Source organism: Natator depressus, chromosome 4, assembly GCF_965152275.1.
Source record: "Natator depressus isolate rNatDep1 chromosome 4, rNatDep2.hap1, whole genome shotgun sequence".
In the NCBI taxonomy this organism is placed as follows: Eukaryota; Metazoa; Chordata; order Testudines; family Cheloniidae; genus Natator; species Natator depressus.
In genome coordinates this window covers 15213489-15237404 of record NC_134237.1, presented here as the reverse complement: position 1 = coordinate 15237404, position 23916 = coordinate 15213489, and the positions used below count along the sequence as shown (strand labels likewise).

At 42.1% G+C, this 23916-nt stretch overlaps 1 protein-coding gene across 1 annotated transcript in view; it reads right to left on the bottom strand.

Annotated features, from left to right (window-relative positions):
* BMP2K (BMP2 inducible kinase) overlaps window positions 1–22434 on the bottom strand; it is a 106911-nt gene extending 84477 nt beyond the window's left edge. Inside the window, exon 1 of the mRNA XM_074950468.1 lies at window positions 22278–22434. Coding sequence (XP_074806569.1) covers window positions 22278–22434 — 157 coding nt within the window. The remainder of the gene's footprint in view (window positions 1–22277) is intronic.
* Window positions 22435–23916: the final 1482 nt, after the last annotated feature.

Genomic DNA, 23916 nt, shown 5'->3' with positions numbered 1-23916 from the left:
GCTAGAAGTACTGTAGTGTTCTGCAACACATCTGCAGCCATCCTCTCACAAAGGGGAAACATACTAATTGAAAGTAGGGCTTAATCTTGAATTTTAGAGACATTAATCTGGCCTGCCCCCAATCTGGTTAGAGACAGAGTAGTCACTTCAATATTATATGGACGCCCTGGAGAAAGCAACCTTTCAAATCTAGACCAATATATTGTACAAAACATCCTTAAACATTTTGCTTCTGACATGTCTGTTACAAAAACACAAACTGCTCTTAAAATGCTGGAACCTGAATCCCTGCATTAAATCTTCCCAAAATGGGGACACCAGACTACATCTCCAAATTATGCAAAAGAAAGACTTGATGTGGGTTTACATTAAGGATGAGTAGTTTGATCACCTGTCTGAATATTTTATACATCTCATCCCTTACTACACCAATGCACTTCAATCTGCAGTGTTTCCTTTATATTCCAACATGATGTTGATTTAAAGATGCAGACAAATAAAATGCAACAGCGCCTTCTTTGATGTTGAACTTAACGTTATATTCATACACAACAATGAGAAAATTTAAAGTTATGGTTAGTAGTCATACACAAAAATTTTGAAATGTATATTTGGAATATACAAAAAGAAACTTCTCAATTAATTCTTTACAAAAAAAGGACTCACTCAAACAAGACTTCCTATAACTGAATTTCTTATCCAACAAATAAAAAGGTCATGTGTACAGGACAGGAAAAATTCATGTTTCAGTTTAATCTCATTTATACTAACTGTTGGTGTTACTTGTGATGCCATTAGATAAACTCAAACATGATTAAACTGACGAAGAGGGAAAGCTAGAAGTGCCTCCACTAATTTCCAATGAGAGGTCTTCAAATAAAAATCCATCATTGCTTACCAACGTCATAACTACACACTATGAACTGGATGTCAAAAGAAACTGCATAAGCCATCTAATTCAAAAGCTTCTCATCACATTCTACCTCGTTATTTTTAGGTAAAAAGTACAGCAATTTTGTAGTAACCCAATTTCCAAAGATCTGCAGACAATGAAAGCGTAAGGAAATTATGCAAGACCTATCAGGATATTTCAGACACTAATGTTTTCAAAATGAGGGTAACTGATCCTTCTCTCAGCCTCTTATTCACAGAAACTGTCTTAACAGTTTTTTCATTTCCTTTATATTTTAAAAAGATTATGCTATTACTGATTGGTTAGAAGGATGAATTTTTCCCCCCCATATGCAATTAAGCATATCTTTTAGTCTACAGATAAAGTCGTACAAGTGCAAGCTCACCCCTCAGATTCCCTCCACTCAGTTAACTGCAACAATCACCAACTTCTAATTGCATCATTTAATAGTGCTGTGTTATTAGAATATCTGACCGGCCTAAGCTAGTTCTTCTGTAAAAAACCAAAGAGCTCTTAAGTAAGTTCAAGAAACGTTCAATTTCGGATGCCAGCAAACATGTGATAGTTACAGAAGAGTTTAAAAACAAATAAAGGTTTTTCTCCAAAGATACAAACATTAGTCATTGACATGTCCCATTCTAAGGAATATACTTCTAGTTCTGCCTTGTGAATTTCTATTTGCTGTTTTATTAACTGGAGAGATGTCTTTTCTATTAAAGATAAAATCTTTATGTTTAAAAATGTAATCTAGTCCAGAAGAGTTAGTGATAGAAACAAGAATTTATTCTAACTTTAACTAGTCTAATGTCAAGTCTCATACGTATTCAGGGCTCAAACCTTGGAATGGATCAAACTATAATGCAACAATAACTTGTGCAGAGAAACAGTAGCATACTGGATCACCTTGAGGCTTTGGCCACCTATACTGTCTCCCCTCTTTTAAGAGCCCTGCCATTAGGACTGTTCTCTTCTCAAAGTATTTGCTGCAAAACCTGGTAGGCTGCTGTAACAGATAATGCAATCCCATGTGATATCGCTGGGGCCCATATTTTATTAAATGTATGTATCACTGTGGTCCAAGGATTGTATGCGAACGCCAGGGAGCAGGGTTGCCACAATTCCTCCAGGAACCAAAAACAGTGGGGGGCATTAAGGTAAATCACTTAGGTTTTAAACACCGCTAAGCAGGTACCACCCACTGGGGAAGCTTGCATATAGTGGTTCAAACTGGGTTTTCTAGAGACCAACAGACAAAGAAAGGGCATAAGAAGGCTGTGCTTAAACTGACTCAGAGCAGGTCTACACTTAAAAAGCGGCAGTGGCACAACTGCAATGGTGCAGCTCAGCTGCTGTAGCACTTTGATTTTTCACACCCCTGAGCGATATAGTTATACTGATATATAGTGTAGACCTGGCCTTTCTGATCGAGCAAGCAGACAAGATCTTCTGTCCAAGGGGACCCTGAAGTCCTACAGGAGGGTTGGTAAGTCTTTCAATGGATGACTCTGGGTATATTTAGTGTGCATTTAAATCTGTTTTCTTTGTAATGCTTTTTGCTTGATTAGAAAGAGCCATGCAGTAACTTGTAACCGGTAGCAACATACTATTCATAGCCCTCAGTGAAAGCAAAGCACATGCACAGAACCTTTAGGAAACTGGCTTCCTGGGACTATCACAGTGAAAAGGAGCTGTGAGGCCTTAAAACCCCCACTCACGAGATAGAGATACTAGATGAGTTACTTCAGTACTGCTTGGAAGGATTGCATATCTGATGTCAAGTGAGACAGACCAGGGTAGAGAAGAGATCGAAAGCAGCTTTGGAGGCCACTGGTGAGACCAGGAGAGAATCTAATACATCTATGTTGATGTGAACTAGATACCTTTTAGTCTGCGCCAGAATCATCCACACAGGGCAGTTAGAGCACAACACTTTGGTGCACTCTGCAATTCACAGTCCCATCGCCTGCACTGCGACAGTGCAGACATAGCCTTAGATTCTCTCCTCTCTATGGGCTACTATCATGTCAAGCATCATGAACACACTAGGAGTAGTAGCCATATCAAAGAGGCAAAGGAAATGTGCTGGAAGTACTGTTATCCCAAGTTTCAGAGTAACAGCCATGTTAGTCTGTATTCGCAAAAAGAAAAGGGGTACTTGTGGCACCTTAGAGACTAACCAATTTATTTGAGCATAAGCTTTCATGAGCTACAGCTCACTTCATCGGATGCAGTGAGCTGTAGCTCACAAAAGCTTATGCTCAAATAAATTGGTTAGTCTCTAAGGTGCCACAAGTACTCCTTTTCTTTTTGTTATCCCAAGGTAAAATACAGGTTTCCCCCATGGGATCAATAAATAAGGATTTATAGGAAGTAGCCTTCAGAGCTATAGAAAGTAGGGAAGGCCTCTAAATTTATGGCTGCCGAAGTGTATGTGAGAGTCCCTATGCTGGATTTGAACTTTTCTGGGAACTTACAGAATACACCAAATCAGACACTGCTCTGTAACGAGGAATAGAATAGAAGAGAGGCTCTATCACCCTTCTCCACAGCAGATAATGGATAGCTTCAAGCCTATTGTGATTCTTCCTGAGGCTGAATTATGACAGGATGAGTCTACATCCCGGGACCTTTTCTAAGGCATATCCCCTTAAGGGAAGTCTCCCAAAGCTCACTCATCCAATATGGAAACTGAACAATACTCCGCACACTGGGAGAAAAGTCAGATCACAGACAAGGGGATTTCAGTCCAGATTAAGCCAACACAGAGTCCTGCAGACTTCTTGAAAGACAGGTCTATTTTCCCCTCAAGTAGCTGTTCTCCCCCAGTGTATTTTCCTGATTGAACCCCAAGGGGACTGTTTGGACTGGTATAAGGCTTGTATTTTTTCCTGTATTGTCTGGCAAGGATAAGTGACTTTCTACCATCTTGTATACCCGCTCCCTAATCATTTACCAACTGAATATCCTGAAGCTGCCATCATGGCATGGAAACAAAGTGTCCAGCTACAGCAAAATGGCAAATTCTGTGGCATCTTGGAAACGTACCACTTTCCACAGCCACAGAAGAGAGAAGCCCACAGGCCCCTTACTGAAATAAATGGGGCAAGTTTATACCTTTCAGAGCTACTGTTTCAGACTGAATGCAGAATAAAGCAGATATCACTACATCTGTTTATCTTTGAAATGATAAGGGCTATCCATAAATTTTTTTAAAGGAAACTCTGAAAAAAATGACTTTCCTTTGGATCGTTCAGGTGCAAGGAACAAAACTGAACACAGTCCCAATCCCATATGTGAGTGCTGTTACACCTGAAGCAATTGAGGGAGCTATGTATAGACTGAAACTTGCTTACAACAGCAAAATGGCTGGATCCACCATGTATAGGACAGCAGGTAAAAGCAAAGAAATTGCTGTCTCCTACTATTTAAGCACTGGTGGATAATAATACGTAAATCTGGAAGTTCTGAAAAACTAAAATACCATGAAAAGAATAATGAATTTTAGGATCCTGACTAAGTCAACGTACTGGCAGAATAGAGTTAAGAAATATAGTTCGGCCATACGTGGGATAAACAAAATTTTAGAAAACACATTAACTAATCTGCTATTAAAACTGTATCTTAGAAGCATTTTATTGTATATTATATAGTTTGCAAATTTCAGCAGGGTTGTGGGTCGTTTGTAATTAATTTTACTTCTAAATTCCATGCTGTGGAGTTTGAAGCTTTTAACAAAGCTTACCAAACACACATGCCCCATTAGGTAAATCTCAGCTGGAGATAACCAGTAGCTGAATTAACAAGTGAGGTCAAGTCCTCACTTGACTGGAAAGTCTTTGTGTAATTAGAAAATCAGTTCCCATGGAAATGTGATTTGTAGAACAAGGCAGATAAATAAATCAGATTTTAATTTAAATATTTTATTTAAATCAGATTTATTTTAAATAGGTTTTTTTTTAAAAAAAAAAGTATTTTAATTTAAATTTGGAATTGTGACAACCTATATTAAGGATTAAACTAACAGTAATCTATCAAAATCATTTAAATAAAAGGAATACTAGTGGCACCTGAGAGACTAACCAATTTATCTGAACATAAGCTTTTGTGAGCTACAACTCACTTCATCCAAAGTGAGTTGTAGCTCACGAAAGCTTATGCTCAAATAAATTGGTTAGTCTCTAAGGTGCCACTAGTACTCCTTTTATTTTTGCAAATACAGACTAACACGGCTGCCACTCTGAAACCTACCATTTAAATAAAAAATATTCAAGCAGGACATGCTGGCTACAAAAAAGTTTTAAAGAAAATCAAACCAATGAATGGTAGAAATTTGGAGCCAGAGTTTGCTGAAGTGCTAAACCAGCTTTTGACAGCAACAGCTTCTTCTGCAGGTGAAGAAAGATTATTTTCTTCATTTAAATTTATTCAAAGTTAAATTGGAAGTTGAAAAAGCAGGAAAGCTTGTTTTCCCTTTTCCAATCTATAAATATAAACAAGATCCGAGAGGATGAGAGCTACCTGTTCGAAAGTCTTAAAGTCTTCCTTTTGTTTAATAAAACAGTTTTAATTGCAAAACATGTTTTTATCAAAACTTACATAAGAAAAAACATCCAGCACATTTACAGTAGTTTTACTTAATAAAAATAATATTTTAAAAAGGCAGCTTGTGTGAATTTTAGCCGAATTCCACTTTCAATCCAAATGCAGCTCAGTACAAAACATAAGCAAAAAAATAGTCTAGTAAATAAGAAATGAATCATTCACAACTTTCTAACATAAGTAAAAATTAATCCAAATAAAGCTAAGTTTAGCTTTAAAAAAATGTGTAGATATAGCTTATCCTCCTGGTTAGCAAAAAGTAACACACTAAATTTGGTAAGTCTATATTTAGCTGCAACCAACATGTTTTAATGATTACCAGTAAAAATTACAAATGCAAAATAAAATTAAATTGATGATTTAAATCAAGGTTTCCTGCTTGCCGATTGTAATCATGATTAAAATCATTTTAAGTCAATCCACTCTGTACTACAGAATTGACCATTTTGTCCATTACCAGTATGTGTCTTCTGATACCACAAATCCATCAATCCAGAGTCAACATTAAATTAGTCCTTGCTATCAATCTTTCCAGAAGTAGCACAACTACTTTGGAGACACCACAGTGTACTCACATCTGCAGTAGATGCCAGTGTTTCCCAGGACAACTTCTCAAACTAGATTGCATAAGGTATCCAGCTGAAGTCTCAGAAGGAGTGGTCTCAGCCTTGTAATACTTGTTTCCCCATACACCATGATACAAGGCCAACTGACCACGTCCTGTGGAATGCAGGCTTCTGCATATCAGGTAGATCTGGAAGGATCACAGTGGCTCAACCTTTTTGTTGAATACTTCTAATAGGAACGTCAAGTTCATAAAACAAATTTCACCACATTACGTTTTTTTCAGATAGGATGAGAGACTCTAGATACAAACTGTCTTGTCGAAGGTATCAGAATCTCAAACAGTCATGGTTTTTAGTCCCAAAGGAAATTAATCCATCTGGATTAGGGGGGAGAGACCCCGGTCACAGACCTCTGGATGTACAGGAAAAATTTGTTTGGCCAATTTTTGTCCACCCAGTATTATGGGAGTGAAAAAATAGTTATAGATTGGCCAATCTGCAGACTCAAGAAATTACAGAAAACAAATCATGTAAAAGGAATCTTACAGTTGCAAAGTTAAGCACTCAAAAGACAGGAAGTTAAAAAATTAAAGTTTCATGTACAACCTTAACTTAGCCTCACTACACATATACATTACAGTATTCTCTTCAAGTTCTCATTCTATATCAGCACAGTAACTAAAGGCTTGTACTCACTACCACTTATGTCGGTATAATTTACTATGCTCAGAGTTGTGAATAAGCCACCACTCACCAAGTGACATAAGTTACATTGACCTAAGCGCCAGTGTGGACAGTGCAAAAACATGACTATCACTGCTCGCTCCCAAGCAGCTGCACAGTGTAACTTATTACAATCTCTTCCATTCCACCTATATTTCGAAGATTGGTCAGTTTCACCACTGATCCCTGATCTTGTAATCATCACACTGCTGCTCCTAAAAGTTATGAAGAGTAGGGATGTGGGGTGATTGAGACCAAGGGCAGAGGTGAACCAAAAACCAGTATGGCAAAATCTCAGATACTTAACAAGAGACTAATAGGGGACAGTACTGAACCCCCTCAAAAAAAAAAAAAAAAAAAAACAGCACAGAAGGGGACAGAACGCCCCTCTTCTCTCTCCACCCTGTCCACTTGCTGACAAGGGAGAATGGAGACAAAACTTTACCCATACACAGACCAGACCAGTAACTCAAAGTTTACTTACTCTCAGCATAAGACAGAGACGAAAGATGGGGTGAACTTTCCCTTTCCAGCAACCAAGAGGACGGGACAGTATATGCCATGTATCAGAGAATTGCCCTTAAAGCCATTGGAAACTGAATCCTATCCCCAGACATTTAACCTCTAGATATTAGCTATATACAAGTATTTCAGGCACTGTTAAAAGCCTTTTCAAGCAACTACTAAATTAAGCTGTATTGACATATTGTATACACACAGAGACACAACTGATGCAGAGGAAAAAAAACCTGAAGTTTCATAATAGATTTACAGAGGTTCCAGCAATAATTCCTAGTGTGCCATCTGAAACAAACTCACAGTATTTCTCTAGTAGACTGAGGCAGGCAAGTGTCCAAATTGTCAGGGTTTTTTTACACTCTGAATTATAAGACTATAATGACCAGGATGTGCCACCAAGCAACAAATACAAAAGTGACAGTCTAAAGTCCATAAAACTTATTAGAGATAAAGATCTAAGTTAAGGATTTAAAGAAAGCTAATAAAAGTTTTTAACAATGAGGGAAAGACTGAAAAAAGGTTAAAATAAATTAAGAAAAATATATAAACACAACAGCCAGGAGCCCAGTTACAAGACTTAAAATACTGCCCCACCCACTGAGTATTATTCTCTTCTGTCAAAAATCAATTTCACTCTCTCTTCAACCCAAGTAATATGCATGTGCTATCTCTCTATCTATATGCCTGAATGACCAAGTAACTCTTAAAAATAATAATAAGGGTACACTTTCCAATTTGACTTTTTGGGTCTGGATGGTTCTCTCCCTACAAGTGAGTCTCCATAATTTAATTTTGGACAAGCTGCTCTTCTAGGTTGTACTCACCAAACTAGGCAAGAGGAAGGATGGTCTTCTGGTTAAGGCACTGATTGAGACTTAGGAGAATTACATTCAGTCCCTTGTGACCTTTGCCAATTGCCTGGTTCAGTTCCTTATCCATAAAATGGTCATACAGTAGAACCTCAGAGTTATGAACACAAGAGTTACAAACTGACCAGTCAACCACACATCTCATTTGGAACCAAAAGTTCACAATCAGGCAGCATCAGAGACCAAAAAAAAAAAAAAAAAAATGCAAATACTGTACAGTACTGTGTTAAATGTAAACCACTAAAAAAATAAAGGGAAAGCAAGCATATTTATTCTGCATAGTAATGTTTCAAAGCTGCATTAAGTCAATGTTCAGTTGTAAACTTTTGAAAGGACCATAAAATTTTGTTCAGAGTTATGAACAACCTCCATTTCAGACATGTTCATAACTCTGAGGTTCTCCTGTACTATTATTTCCTTACTTCATAGGGTGTTGTAAGGATAAACTGATCCTTGCCTAGGAGGAGCTTAGACATGAAATCACCACTACTGATTAGAAAGGAATTAGTCTGAGAAGTTGACTTTTCTTCACTGTTGAACATGTATTGTGTTGTCATATCAAATACTGAGATTCATTCATTCATTCATCAAAAATTAAGGACTTAGCTCATCAGAGACTTGGTGCGTGACAAGCCGGGGTGGGAATGTACAGTGCACTAGCTTGCTGCACACTAACTGCATATGTTCCAGCAGCATATCAAAGTGCACTACAGAACTTTTAATGCACAGTAGCAAGGTCCACAAAACAAGTTAGTGTGTCGCAAGCTAGTGTGCTGCAGATTCACACACCAGCTTCGTGCACACTAACTACAATCCATGTCAGTTAAAGTTACTGTTACTCCATTTTAAACAAAAGATATACAGGGTAAGTTTGTTGAACGACAAGAGGATACACAGCCAAATAAATCTTCTAACACTGATCTTAATTTGTTTGTGTTTCTATGATACACTAAAAACATAAAATTTTAAGATACTTCTGATTTCATCAAAACTATGCTTTCACTATCTTTTCAATTTATCCTTATCTTCCCACCCACTCCCACCCCATTCTGTTTATTTTGTCCACCTATTGCTTTCTCACGATTAGGGTAAAATTTTCAAAAACACCTAAGTGCGCAAGTCCCTTTTGAAAATTTTAACCCTACGCTAAGCTCTCTGGAGAAAGAACAGTCTTCTTTGTTACTCATCTGTACACTGCCTAGCACAATGGAACCCTCACCATTGATTAGAGTTCGTAGGTACTACCATAATATAAATTAATAGTAATGTCAAACTGTATTAATGTCAATATCGCCAAAGCAACATTTATGAAATGTAAAACAAAAAGTGTTTGCAAATAGAATCTACCAAGATTTGACTGGTGGGAAAAATTATGAAAAATTTACATCAAGCTAAGCATAAAATGTCTCCCAAAGAAAAACTGTTAGTTAACAATAGTCTGATTCTTGAGCACTATTTTACAAAAAAGCTTTCAGAGCTACTGAGCTACCATGTACGTGGGTTTCTCCTTCTGCTAATTTAAACCAATATCCAACTACAATTAGGCATACACAGAAAATATATTTAGTTTCTCTTTTAAATCAAATTGAGTTTAGACAATAAAGTGGGAAATGTGAAAATAAATTATAATACACACTAAAATGTGGAAATAATTGTCTAGGGAATGATTGAGCATTAATAATATGAAAAGAGAAGAATTAGACTAAAACTCAGGAACTCCTGAATTTTTATCCTTGATCTGATGCAGACACCCCTCTCCAGCCCTAGGGAATTTTTTTCATCCTCCCTTCCTTAGTTTCCCCATCTACATAATAGAGCTGATCCTAACAGCCCTGTGAAGTAGATGGGTAAAAGTGTTAAGATCTTATTCTAATTTAGGATACATCAAAATCAGTTAAAGTATATTGAGTTAGTAAACAAAATATACTAGTTACTAATTTTATTATTCCACCAAAATTAAACATTTTTCAGTGAAAATGAAATGCTAAGGAGGGAGCCATAACATTTTTTCTTATTTTGTACCTAGTACCACTACACTGAGTTAAAACGAAGCCTTCCTCTACTCAGTACACTCTCAGTTATGCATCAACAACATATGGGAAAGACAAATCAAGAATTACACACATCTACCCATAGGCACTTCCTGTTTTTAAAGAAAATGTATTTGAACACAGCTGCATCCTGTAGAAAGCAAAATGTTAATCTCACTTCATATTGCTATTACTAGAGCTAGTCTATCAGAAGTGTTGATGACGTTAAAACCCTAGAATACCTTTTAGTACTCAACAGCCTATTTTCCTGCCTTACATAACTCCAAGATCAAAAGTTCCTTTAACCCTTCACCTCCTGCCCCACATGCTATTGACACAAAACTCTCACTGAATTTCACATAGAAACTTAGTTTGTTCATTTGGAGTGGCGCTGGGTGCAGAGGAGAGAAGGGGAATGCATGAAAGAACATTTAGGTTGTATAGGCTTCAGAGTAGCAGCCGTGTTAGTCTGTATTCGCAAAAAGAAAAGAAGTACTAGTGGCACCTTAGAGACTAACCAATTTATTTGAGCATAAGCTTTCGTGAGCTACAGCTCACGAATGAAATGCATCCGATGAAGTGAGCTGTAGCTCACGAAAGCTTATGCTCAAATAAATTGGTTAGTCTCTAAGGTGCCACTAGTACTCCTTTTCTTTTTAGGTTGTATAGTTTCCTCAGTCCTCCATTTGGAATATTTTACTTATTTCAAAGCTGTGACTTCAAATAAAAATAACTATATCAAATATTTTATGTTCTTTCACAGTCACAATAACGTTTTATTCTATAAACAGACAAGATACAGAAAATTAAAGTTTATATCATCATCACCCTTAAGTCTGAAATGTTTTTAAATCTATTTCCTTTTCACCAATTTTGCTATTTAATTTTTTTGAGGTAACTTAGCTTGGACAAAAGAGAGAAGTCAGTTCCATTTTTTAGCTCTCCTGTATTAGCACAGCATAGTTGTGTTTAGGGGCAGCACCAGTTGTGAGTTGTGTATTTAACCTTTCTCAACAAAGTTTAATTCATATTATGTTTTGTAAAGCCCTTAAACAAACCAGCAGTTTGGAAAACTAACTGTCTCTCTAAACTTACAAGAAGTCTTGATTTTTTCTGGACTACTTTTTCCTGAGCAAACAGAATAGTCCATAAGCATTTGAATATCTAAAGCTTTCCAGACTCCCAACAGAAAGGATTCTTATTTTTATTTGAAGATACAAGGAGCAGCATGATACATGAGACCTAACTGCTGAAGTGCTGAAGAAAGCCTGTGTAACAAAATGTAAGCTTGCAAAGAGTTACTAAGGCATGTCTACCCTACAGACTTAAGTCAACCTATGTTAGGTCAACTTACAGCCCCCTCAGTAATTACTGATGTTCACGCTACCCTACTTCTGTCAGAGGTGCACATCCTCACGAGGAGCGCTTCCACCAACTGAAGATGGACATTGTGGAGGGGCTGAGAGCCATGGCTCTCAACTCAGTGCAGCTCCCCACTGTGGGGTGGGGGGAGGGGGGAAACGGGGAAGAGGAGCCACCCGGGCTTCTTGCTTCCCTGAGTGGGGAGCCAGGCGGGCACAGCCATATTCTGGAGCACCAGGGGCAGCCAGGCTGTAGCATCCCAGCTTTCTTGTCAAATTTCAAGGCTCCAGCATGGCAGCCAACAGCTTATGTAAGTAACACAGAGTCTACAGAGATACTGCGTTGCCCTAATTACATCGACATAAGCTTTACGACTCTCATGAAGGTGGAGTTATTATGTCGGTGTAGTACGGTACTTACACTGGCAGGACACGGCTGTAGTGTGTACACTGACATAATTAGGTCAACGTAAGCTGCCTTACGTCAACCTAACTGTGTAGTGTAGACCAGGCCTTAGTTTCCATTTAATATAGTTACCTAATTAAGGTGTAAAAATGAAGTAGCAGATGTAAACACATCCTCTGCCTATAGGAACAAGAATGGTCAATACTGAGATTTTGATTCAGACTGAAAGCTAGAGAATACAAAAATTTATCTAAGCATATATGAAAATTTCCTTTCAAGTAACAAAGTCCACAGATTCATCACAATGGACACTTCAGCAGGCTTGCAGCTTGGAGGCAGAACCAGGCCTACCCATCTCTGCCACCATCTCCTGAAGTTCCCTCCAGTTGAGAATTTCCACACTCAGATTAATTCAGCTCTGCTTTTCTAAATCATCTGTTTAGCTTTATGGTGAGCCACAGTTTATTACTCAAAGAAAGGAAAAAAAACTCAGGAAAGTGCTGGTAGCTTTTCCTATTCTTCATTGTGCTATGTTGCACAGATCCATTATAATAGGATTTTCACAGCAGTATGCCTCCAGAATGGGAACCAAGACCATCTTTTAAAAATGGACATCCAGAACCACCTACATTATATATTACTTACCCCAAAACTTGGTTAATTCTGAGTTAAGGTTGCCCAGTGGACTACTTGTTTAATTTTAAAAATACTGGGTCTCATCACAAAATTTTGTCTGCGTGCAGTTATTAATTATGAGGAGATATATTTTAGTGGAAAGTATAATGATACCTTCTGCAGCAGTTTGAGCCGGGTACTGCTATAAGAAGCAGACTGAACTTTTAAGGTAGTGCTCCGTGACGTTGGAGGCTGGAAAAAGGGCTGTTGACCAGAGGAAACATTTAACGTTGGTGTTTGTGTAAAACTTCTCTTTCTTGAACACTATAACATTATACGACAGAGAGACTTGACCTTTTTGCTTGGACTCTCTTATACAACCACTTTAAAGTCCTTCTGGAAGAACTCAAAAGTACGTTTCATTCTTTAATACAGTAATTAAACTATGGACTTTGCACCACTCAGTAGAATAAGTTATTTGACGACTTCTTTTTAGCATTCATGAGAGAAATGATCAGTTAAAGTTACCCGTTTTATACTGTCTGGTCCTAGAAAATTGTTTTTTTGCAATAGCAAACCGCCACTGTGAGAGAGAGAGAGAGGGAGGCAGGCAGGCAGGCACTGGAAGGTCCATGCCAGGTTAATCAGTTCTGACAAACATAGCCTCTTCAGCCAGGGAGGGTGGGAACAGTATCACTGCCACCCTCAACTATCCTGGGGCGCAGCGGGAAAGCATAAATGAGAAACATTGCCCAGCACTATGAGAAGTCATTCATCACCTCATATCTTGGGTCCACGCCTATGGAGAAGCCACACAGAACTTTACTGCTGTTTCCAGATACAAAGAAACCAAACAACCCACCATGCTGATTTACGAGTGAAGATATTTCTGGGTGAATGTTGCACTCTGCTTAATCCAATATTTATGATGTATGTCTCAGAATTCCATCTCCACCTAATAGGCAGTGCGCACAGAAATAAGTAATCTTGCTCCACCCGGGACAGAAATTTCTCTCCCTCTCGGATAAGATTGATCATGTTTTTGCTAATTTATGAAAACTATACCAGACACAAAGTGTCATGACCAGAACATCCCTGAAAAGAACAGTGCTTTTAGATCTCATGAATCATTGTGTTCCAGCAGATGGATGCTGTTCTCTCATTCCGGTACCCATCCCATTCCAAACAAACTTGCAATGCTATGAAGTCTAGCCATTCAAGTCACTGAAAGACTGGCAGTACTCTCCTTGGCATTGTATCTCTTTACAGTGAGGACATGTATATTACAGTGGCAAATCTAGTGAAGATTCGTTACTGTATGCTAGCAATTTATGTATAGGTAAACCTCTAAAATACCAATTTGCCACTTCCAGGGCACCAATCCTCCACTCACATGGAGCCTAACTGAAGTCAAGCTATAGGATCAGAGCCTGCCTTTGTAATAGCCTTCAAACACTCAACCTGAAATATTAATTTTCAGAGTTTGAAATGTTTATCCAACACATACTTATCCAACAACTAAGCCTATCAGCTGGGGTGAAAATATCTACATGGCCACTCCACACCATTTCAATTGGAAGAATAGACAGCTGTGTATTCAAATTGCAATGAATTCTTAAATAAATTTCTATTTTATTAATTCCAGTTGCCCTAGACTAAAAGCTCTTTGAGGCATAGACCATATATCTTCCAGTGGGTTTATACAGGACCAAACACAATGGTACCCCTAATCCAGACTAGAGGATTTAACAAAAATAGTAATGTTTGCTGAACAGTATTTGACCCACTGTAGACCTAGCTGAATTAAAACAATATTTGCCAAATAAGTCAAACAAACAGATACCAGATCTCCTAATACAATGAGACTACAAACAGGGCTGGGGTCTAATAGGTTGCTGTCAAATAGATAATGCTCAGATAAGCCAGCCCCCACACCTCCAGTTACTGCAACAGGTGAAGGCATTGGGAGTCCCACTAGGATGCTACCCTGAACCCCCCCCCCCCCCCCCAGGACTCCATCTTTTATAGCCTCCAGCTAGTACAGGTCTGATCAATGTGGTACCCTCCACCCCAAACGTCCTCTGCCTGCTGCTCCTCTCAGCCAGCCTTTTCTTCCTGTTCCCCCAACTCCCATACTACAGTCTCCATGGCTCCTGTAGCTACTACTTTAGCTCTCCCCAAATCTCTTTTGAATCCTCTCCACTGACAGCTCCAGTGCTTGACCACTTCCAATGCTCATCCCAAGAAGCACTGAATTTAAATTGGTCTCCCTCTTATCAGTTTCATCAGCATTTAAATTACAGTGAAAACTGACAAGAGTGGCTGAGATGGTATGCCTGCATTCAGAAAGGCAAGAGAACCCTACACTAGGAGTTCTCAGACTTTTGTACTGGTGACCCCTGAGTGCAACCCCCCTTTATACATAAAAAACACTTTTTTATATATTTAACACCACTATAAATGCTGGAGGCAAATCGGGGTTCAGGGTGGAAGCTCACAGGTCGCGACCCCTCAGGGGTTCTCAGGGAGAACCCCTGTTTCTCAGTTTGAGAACCCCTGCCCTACACCATATTAGGAACATTTTCTTCACAACTATAAGGACTAGAAACTTGCTTTTTACAGGAAAGAGGATAAACAGAACCTTAGAGTTTGCAGAAGTACATAACACGATGAAAGGTTCCTACAGGCCCTTGCGCAAGTAGATTTTATTTTAGCTCTGCTAATTTTTAATTCCACATTTTCACTTTCATTTCTTTTGGCTTCAGTGGAAGGATTACAGATGCAGATGTCTTCACAATGCCACTAACTATCATTGCTGAGTACAAACATTGAACATTATCAACTAACTTGAACAGTAAGTTTGACTTGAATGCTTTCTAATGTAATCATAGAGCAAAAGCAGATACACACAAAAGGATGAAGTTATAGACAACATTATATTTTATGGCTAATGCGAAGTTACTTGATAACACAGCAGCCAACAAAAGGGACAGGCTACACACGTATTACTTTTCTCCAACCCTTAGGCTGATGTAGTATCCTAACATCATTCACCTTAAATAAGAGTTTATATTTTTCTTAACTGACAATTTACAAATGAGATTACCAGTCCTCTTAAGTATGTAAGCCTGAGCAAAGCACTATCCAATTTCCCTGTTTTCTACCACAGGCCTATTTTAAGTCACCTCCTCAACTATTAGAGAATCATACCCCTACACAATCCAAGAAAACTGTATCCTGCAACAAGCCTTGCAAAGGCAGATCCCTATACTGAGCCCCATTGACTTCAATAAGGGTATGTCTACACTACGACATTAGGTCGATTTTATAGAAGTCAATTTTTAGAAATCCATTTTATACAGTCGATTGTGTATGTCCCCACTAAGCACATTAAGTCAGGGGAGTGTGTCCTCAGTACCATAGCTCGCATCGACTTACAGAGCCGTGCACTGTGGGTAGCTATCCCACAGTTCCCGCTGCCCATTGGAATTCTAGGTTAAGCTCCCATTGCCTGATGGGGCAAAAACATTGTCACAGGTGGTTTTGGGTACATGTCATCAGTCGCCCCTCCCTCCCTCCGTGAAAGCAACGGCAGACAATCGTTTTGCGCCTTTTTTCCTGGGTTACCTGTGCAGATGCCATACCATGGCAAGCATGGAGCCCGCTCAGCTCACTGCCGCTGTTGTGAGCATTGTAAACACCTTGCGCATTATCCTGGAGTATGTGCAGAACCAGACTAAGAGACGCCAGCATGAGGACGATTGTGATGAGGACATGGACACAGACGTTCCTGAAAGCATAGGCTGTGGCAATTGGGACATCATGGTGGCAGTGGGGCTGGTTGATACAGTGGAACGCTGATTCTGGGCCCGGCAAACAAGCACAGACTGGTGGGACCACATAGTGTTGCAGGTATGGGATGATTCACAGTGGCTGCAAAACTTTCGCATGCGTAAGGGCACTTTCCTGGAACTTTGTGAGTTGCTTTCCCCCACCCTGAAGCGCAGGAATACCAAGATGAGAGCTGCCCTGACAGTTGAGAAGCGAGTGGCGATAGCCCTGTGGAAGCCTGCAACGCCTGACTGTGCTACAGGTCAGTCGGGAATCAATTTGGAGTGGGCAAGTCTACTGTGGGGACTGCTGTGATCCAAGTAGCCAACGCAATCACTGACATTCTGTTATCAAGGGTAGTGACTCAGGGAAATGTGCATGCAGGTCGCACTGGATGGCTTTGTTGCAGTGGGGTACCCTAACTGTGGTGGGGCAATAGACGGAACACATATCCCTATCTTGGCACCGGACCGCCTTGCTAACCAGTATGTAAACCGCAAGGGGTATTTCTCAATGGTGCTGCAAGCACTGGTGAATCACAAGGGATGCTTCACTGACATCAACGTAGGATGTCCAGGAAAGGAGCATGACACTCGCATTTTTAGGAACTCCCAGCTGTTCGAGCAGTTGCAAGAAGGAACTTACTTCCCAGACCAGAAAATTACCGTTGGGGATGTTGAAATACCAATAGTTATCCTTGGGGACCCAGCCTACCCCTTGCTCCCATGGCTCATGAAGCCATACACAGGCACCCTGGACAGTAGTAAGGAACAGTTCAACTATAGGCTGAGCAAGTGCAGAATGGTGGTAGAACGTGCCTTTGAACGTTTAAAAGCTTGCTGGCACTGTTTGCTGACTAGGTTAGACCTCAGCACAATCAACATTCCCATTGTTATTGCTGCTTGCTGTGTGCTCCATAATATCTGTGAGAGTAAGGGGGAGACGTTTATGTCGGGGTGGGAGGTTGAGGCAAATCGCCTGGCAGCCGATTTTGAGCAGCCAGACACCAGGGCGATTAGAAGAGCACAGCTAGGCATGCTGCGCATCAGAAAGGTTTTGAAAACCAGTTTCATGACTCGCCAGACGTGACAGTTGTGTGTTTCTCCTTGCTGCAAACCCACCCCCTTTGTAGATTTTAATTCCCTGTAAGCCAACCACCCTCCCGCCTTCAATCACAGCTGGCAAAGGAAATAAAATAACTATTGTTTTGAAACCATGCATTCTTTCTTTATTAATTTTAAAAAAGTGAGATAACTGACAAGGTAGCCTGGGTGGGGTGCGGGAGGAGGGAAGGACAAGGCCACATTGCTTATTGTAGCCACACTAAAAATCAAAACTGTTTGAATGACAGCCTTCTGTTGCTTGGGCCATCCTCTGGAATGGAGTGGCTGGGTGCCCAGAGCCTCCCCCCCATGTTCTTGGGCATCTGGGTGAGGAGGATATGGAACTTCGGGAGGAGGGCAAGCAGTTATACAATGGATGCAGCGGGGGTCTGTGCTCTTGTTGGCTTTCCTGAAGCTCCAGCAGACACTTCATCATGTCCATTTGCTCCCCTATTAGCTTCAGCATCGCCTCCTGCCTCTGCTCTTCGCGCTCACTTAATGCTTTCCTGGCCTCTGCCACTGAATGCCTTCATGCATTAAGCTGTGCCCTATCAGTGTGGGACAACTGCATGAGCACGGAAAACATGTCATTGCGAGTGCGTTTTTTTCACCTTCTAATCTGTGATAACCTCAGGGATGGAAATGATAGAGGGAGCATAGAAACATTTGCACCTGGGGGGAGATAAAAAGGGAGAGTAAAATTTAAAATGATACATTTCTGAGAACAAAAGGGAGACTCTTTCACAGTGAATCAAGCAATTCACAGCAGACAGCACATGTGCTTTAGGTACAAGGTCGCATTTTGCCTTTTATATTGAGCGCCTGCCGGTATGGAGCAACAGAATTTGGTTTCCAGGCAGCCATGGTAAGCCTTTTGGTACACAGGGTTGGCTTCTTATGCCTTCATAACATGTGGGAATGGTTTCAAACTGCAGCGCCATCCTTTCCCATAGCAAGTAATGCCAGTTGGGTTTCACATTTAAAAGGAGGGGCTGAGGTTTTCGGGTGGATGTGCAGCACACACCTCCCTCCAGCCCACCACGTGGCTATTCTCTGGGATGATCCCTTCACCCCTCCCCCCACCATGTGGCTGTTCTCAGGGATGATCCCTTTTAGCCAAGCACAAACAACCCAGCATGAACGGGGTCCTTTTACTGTTCCCTTACAAAAATTCCCCTATTTCAACCAGGTGACCATGAAATGATATCACTCTCCTGAGGCTAACACAAAGATATAGACCGAATGTTGCTTGAATGCGACCAAAACCCAGGACCATTCGCTGCCATGCTTTGTGCTGCAATGATTCCAGACTACTTGCTACTGGCCTGGTAAAGTGTCCTACCATGGAGAACGAAATAAGGCAGCCCTCCCCAGAAACCTTCTGCAAAGGCTTTTAGAGTACCTCCAGGAGAGCTTCATGGAGATGTCCCTGGAGGATTGCCACTCCATCCCCAGACACATTAACAGACTTTTCCAGTAGCTGTACTGACTGCGAATGCATCCCAATTCTTCAGAGCAAAACAAACATTAAACACTATTGCTTTTAAACCCTGTACTGTAGTTACAAGTGTGCACTCACCAGAGCAGCCTCCTCTGGCTTCAGGATTGGGGATCCCGCCTTGGGAGGGTATTGGCTCCAAGGTGATGAAAAGGTCCTGGCTGCCAGGGAGAACAGATTCACTGCTTGCCTGCTGAGCATTCTCCTCCCCCTCCACAAAATCCTCCTCCTTGTTGCGTGAAACTCCCCCCTTGCAGGCGTCCATGGGCAGTGGTGGGGTCCCCCCCTAGAATGCCATGCAGCTGATGATAGAAGCGGCATGTATGGGGCTCTGACCCTGAGCGACTGTTTGCCTCCTTTGTCTTTTGGTAGGCTTGCCTGAGCGCCTTAACTTTCACGCGTCGCTGCTGCGTGTCCCTGTTGTAGCCTCTCTCCACCATGCCCTGTGCGATTTTGGCATATACTTTAGCATTTCTTCTTTTTGATCAGATTTCGGCCTGCACAGATTCTTCTCCCCATACAGCAATCAGATCCAGTGTCTCCCTTTTGGTACATGCTGGAGCTCGTTTGTGATTCTGGGGGGACTGCATGGTCACCTGTGCTGCTGAGCTCGCCACGCGAACCAAACAGGAAATTAAATTCAAAATTTCCTGGGGCTTTTCCTGTGTACCTGGCTAGTACATCGGAGTTTAAAGTGCTGTCCAAAGCAGTCACATTGGAGCACTCTGGGATAGCTCCCGGAGGCCAATACTGCCGAATTGCGTCTGCACTACCCCAAATTCGACCCAGCAAGGTCGATTTTAGCGCTCCACCCCTTGCCGAGGAGGAATACAGAAGTCGATTAAAGAACCCTTTAGGTTGACGGAAAGGGGTTGGTTGTGTAGACGCATTCATTTTAAGATGGACCTAACAAGGCTAAATTCGGCCTAACCCCACAGTGTAGACCAGGGCTAAAGCTCCATAAAAGGGTCCACCTGCATTGCTAGCCTAAAACTAATGTATGAGTACTGAGCTCACTTCCAAACTGCAAAAGCAAAACTACCCATCTTCTCAATATTGAACACTAATTCAATTTTAGCTAAAGGGATACTGTCAACTAATACTTCTGTGTGAAAGATTAAAAAAATTCATTACAATAGATAAAGATATTAATTGAAAGGTGAGGTGGGAAAATTCCACTCTACTTTTGGCATCAAGTGCTGCGAAGTGCATGGTCAGTATTCCTTTGTGTGGGTATTTAATAGTTGAATTGAAACCTTAATAGGAAATTATTACAGAAAAATTTGCACAAAAGCTAAAAAAAGATGCAGTAACAAACTATTCATTTCATATTTTTAAATCAAAAAGATCAAGATGACAGTGTCCCTTTCAGAGAGCACTAAAAGTCAGGGTAGGCAAGTTCTTCCTTAGAATTCATATTTTTCAATAGACCTTTCAAGGTTCTAAAGAGGATTCCCAGAATCCCACATACTTTTGAAAAAATGAAAATTCCACAATAACATACTCCCGTTGCAATCATTTCTCAATAGCACGGGATAAACAGTACTCAGATCTACTATCAGTATCTGCAATGCTTTAGCCGTTTACCAATTCTCTCACTTTGAAATAAGGAAATCAATTCAGAACCTATAAACGTTCTTTGTTTGACATTAATAGCAGTTTAATAAATATATGCAAGGGGGTAATGAGAACATGCAAACCTACACAATTGCACACAGTACTTGGGTTGAGAGTTATAAATAAACCATGAAAATTTGCCAGCATGCATATGCACATAAGTCTACTCTCCGACAACAGGAGAATGGATTTGTGTGTGGGGGGGGGGGGGGGGGGAACCTGGATTTGTGCTGGAAATGGCCCACCTTGATCATCATACACATTGTAAGGAGAGCGATCGCTTTACATAAGCTATTACCAGCAGGAGAGAGGGGTGGGGGGAGAGAAAACCTTTTGTAGTGATAAACACCCATTTTTTCATGGTTTATGTGTATAAAAACATCTTCTGTATTTTCCACAGTATGCATCCGATGAAGTGAGCTGTAGCTCACGAAAGTTTATGCTCAAATAAACTGGTTAGTCTCTAAGGTGCCACAAGTACTCCTTTTCTTTCTCCGACAATAAACATTAACATAATTTTATTCACTTTACTGTTTTCTAATTTTGCAAGAATACCACACCGCATAGGTGTATTGCAAATACAAAACTGGCCTTATGTCCAACCATCCAAGAAGGGAATTTTACAGCAGTCTTCATAGCGTAGAGAATACATAAACATTTAGCTAAGGGATAAGAACTATACTGGTTACTCCCACAATAAGAACCCAAAGCGGATACTAGTCAAGATTACCTGTTATTTAGTTTACTAAAATGCATAGCATAAATGACCAAATATTGCCCATTCAGAGCTTTTGTTGTCTAACATAAGTTCACTGCAATGTCAATTGCCGGTTTAACAATACAAGCAGCATGCTAATGATGGAGTAATTAATCAAATATTGTTGCAAGGGGAAAGACAGGAGTCCTACTGCATATAAAGCTGCAAACACCACACATTCATTGCTGATCCAAGTACAAGACTGTTGAATTCCAGAAGTTAGGCCTTAATATAAGCTTCATTTAGAATTACTTAGCAAACAGGACAAAAATCTTATACAAGCCCGTTCTCTGGCATTGGTTACTGTACACTACACGCATTCTCTGAAACACCATTTGATCTGACCCAATGAATCATCAGATCCAACAGCAGCATGCCACTTGCTAGGCAATTTCGTACTGGCTTACTGGTGACAATATGCCAGGAAACTAAGTAAACCCTATAATGAGGCCAATGCACCAGCCAATCATTTAAAAAAAAAAATCACTAACCGGCTTATAATGTGTATGCAGCTATTTAGAGTCTGGGAAGGAGAGCCAGTGCCGGGGGGAGGAGAAAAAAGGGGCGATCCAAAGGTCTCCGGCTTCTAGCCCAGAGTGGGGGCGCAAAGGGAAGACCTCTCTCCTTCTGTCCCCAACTTTTTAGTCGGTCTACGGGAGCCCCCTTCATGGACTCTGCAGGGCTCCTGCCTCCCAGCCCCGATTCCCTCCCGCAGGGGCATGGGCTGGCACTCGTGGCCCTGGGAAAGCGAGCGGGATGGGGGCTGAGCCGCCCTGCCCCGCCGATCCCCCCCGGGGCATCTCCACCGAGAGGGCGGGGGCTTTGCCCTGGCACTGCCCACCCCCACGGCCCGGGGCCTGCACCCGTTACCTTCCGCCAGCAGATCCTCCAGGGTGACCTGGTGCCGTCCCACAGCGAGCACCCGGCCCGCGGCGCCCGCTCCGCCCGCGCCGCCGGAGCCAGCGCACGTCGTCCCGCCGCCGCCGCCGCTCCCCTCGGCCTTGGGCATGCGGGAGAACTTCTTCATGGCGAGCGGCGGGCTGGGGACGGAGCCGGAGAAGCGCGGGCAGTGCCCGGCCCCGCAGCGAGGGGTGCCCGGGGGTGGGGGAGGGGACGCGCTGCCCGGGGAACCGCTCGCCGCTGGCAGGAGCCGGGCTGCGAGCCTCACATTCCGCCCGCGGGGAGCTGCCCCCGCCCCGCTCACTCGCCCGCCGCCCCGCCAGGCAGCGGCACCGCGGCCGGGGGGGGTTGGGGGGGTGGGAAGCGCCGGGCCCAGCTGCGCCCCCTTTGCTCCCGCAGGGCCAGGGGGGGACCCCGCGCTGCCCTGCCCGGCACGGACTTTGCGCCCAGCCGCAGCAGCAGCAGCGCCGAGGCGAGCACTCAGGGACCTGCAAGGGACCAGCCGCCTCGCCTGGGCTGTGTGCGGTCAGCGGCGCATGCGCACTCCTCCGGTTCCGCCCACTCCCCGCCCCGCGGCCGGAAGTGAGGTCGCCAGGCCTGGCCGGCACGTGGGGAGGGAGGGAGAGCTCGCGCCGCCCTTTGAGAGCTTCAGCAGTTGTTTAGAACGTTGGTGCTGGACCCCGCCTGCCGTTAGAGGGGGAACGACCGTTTCGAACGCTGGAGGAGCAGGGGTTCCAGCCCCCGGGGAGGCTGGCGCGCGCGCGCAGGGATGTCCCTGCCCTTAGGCCAGGGGGAGAGCAGCCCTTCCCCAGCCAATACTTAATTTGTAATGAAAGAGGTACTGGGGCACAGGCATTTTTTTTATATACATTCATAACTGATGGAGCAAGCCCAGCGGGGCTATGACTGCCAAGCCTAGAGGTGCCAGGGATCAGCCCTGTCAAGCCCTGGCACAAATTAAGCAGTGTCCCCAGCCAAAGCTTAGGACAGGCCCAGCAGGCATAGTTATTCTTGGCGGCAACAGCCCTTTCTTCCTTTCAATCCCAGCTGCTGGCACATCCAAGCGCCTGTGAACAGGACATTTCTGGCTCCTGGGTGGAGCTGGTCAAAAACTGGCATCGTTTTCCATAATTGTTTGCAGGAAAGGAAAAAAGGGTTGTGAAACTTTCAACCTGCAGTGAACAAGAGAAAAAACATAGCAAGGTCGGGGAAGCCCATCTACTACGGTGATGAAAGTGTTTTAAGAGCCTGCATAGACTAGAAGAACTTGCTGACACAGAAAAAAGTGTAATCACACTTAGAGGTCTATAAAATCATGAGTGGTGTGAGCAAGAAAGTGTTATTGACCCTTTCAGACAATACAGAAACCTCGGGGTCACGCAAGGAAATTAATATGCAGCTGGTTTAAAACTAAAACAAAGTACTTTTTCACACAACACACAATTTAACCTGTGTAACTCACTGCCAGGTGATGTTGTGAATGCCAAAAGTATAATTGGGTTCATAAAAGAACTAAATATGTTCATGGAAGATAGGCCTATAAATGGAAAATAGGCCTATTAGCCAAGATGGTCAGGCATGCAACCCCATGCTCAGGGCAATCCTAAAC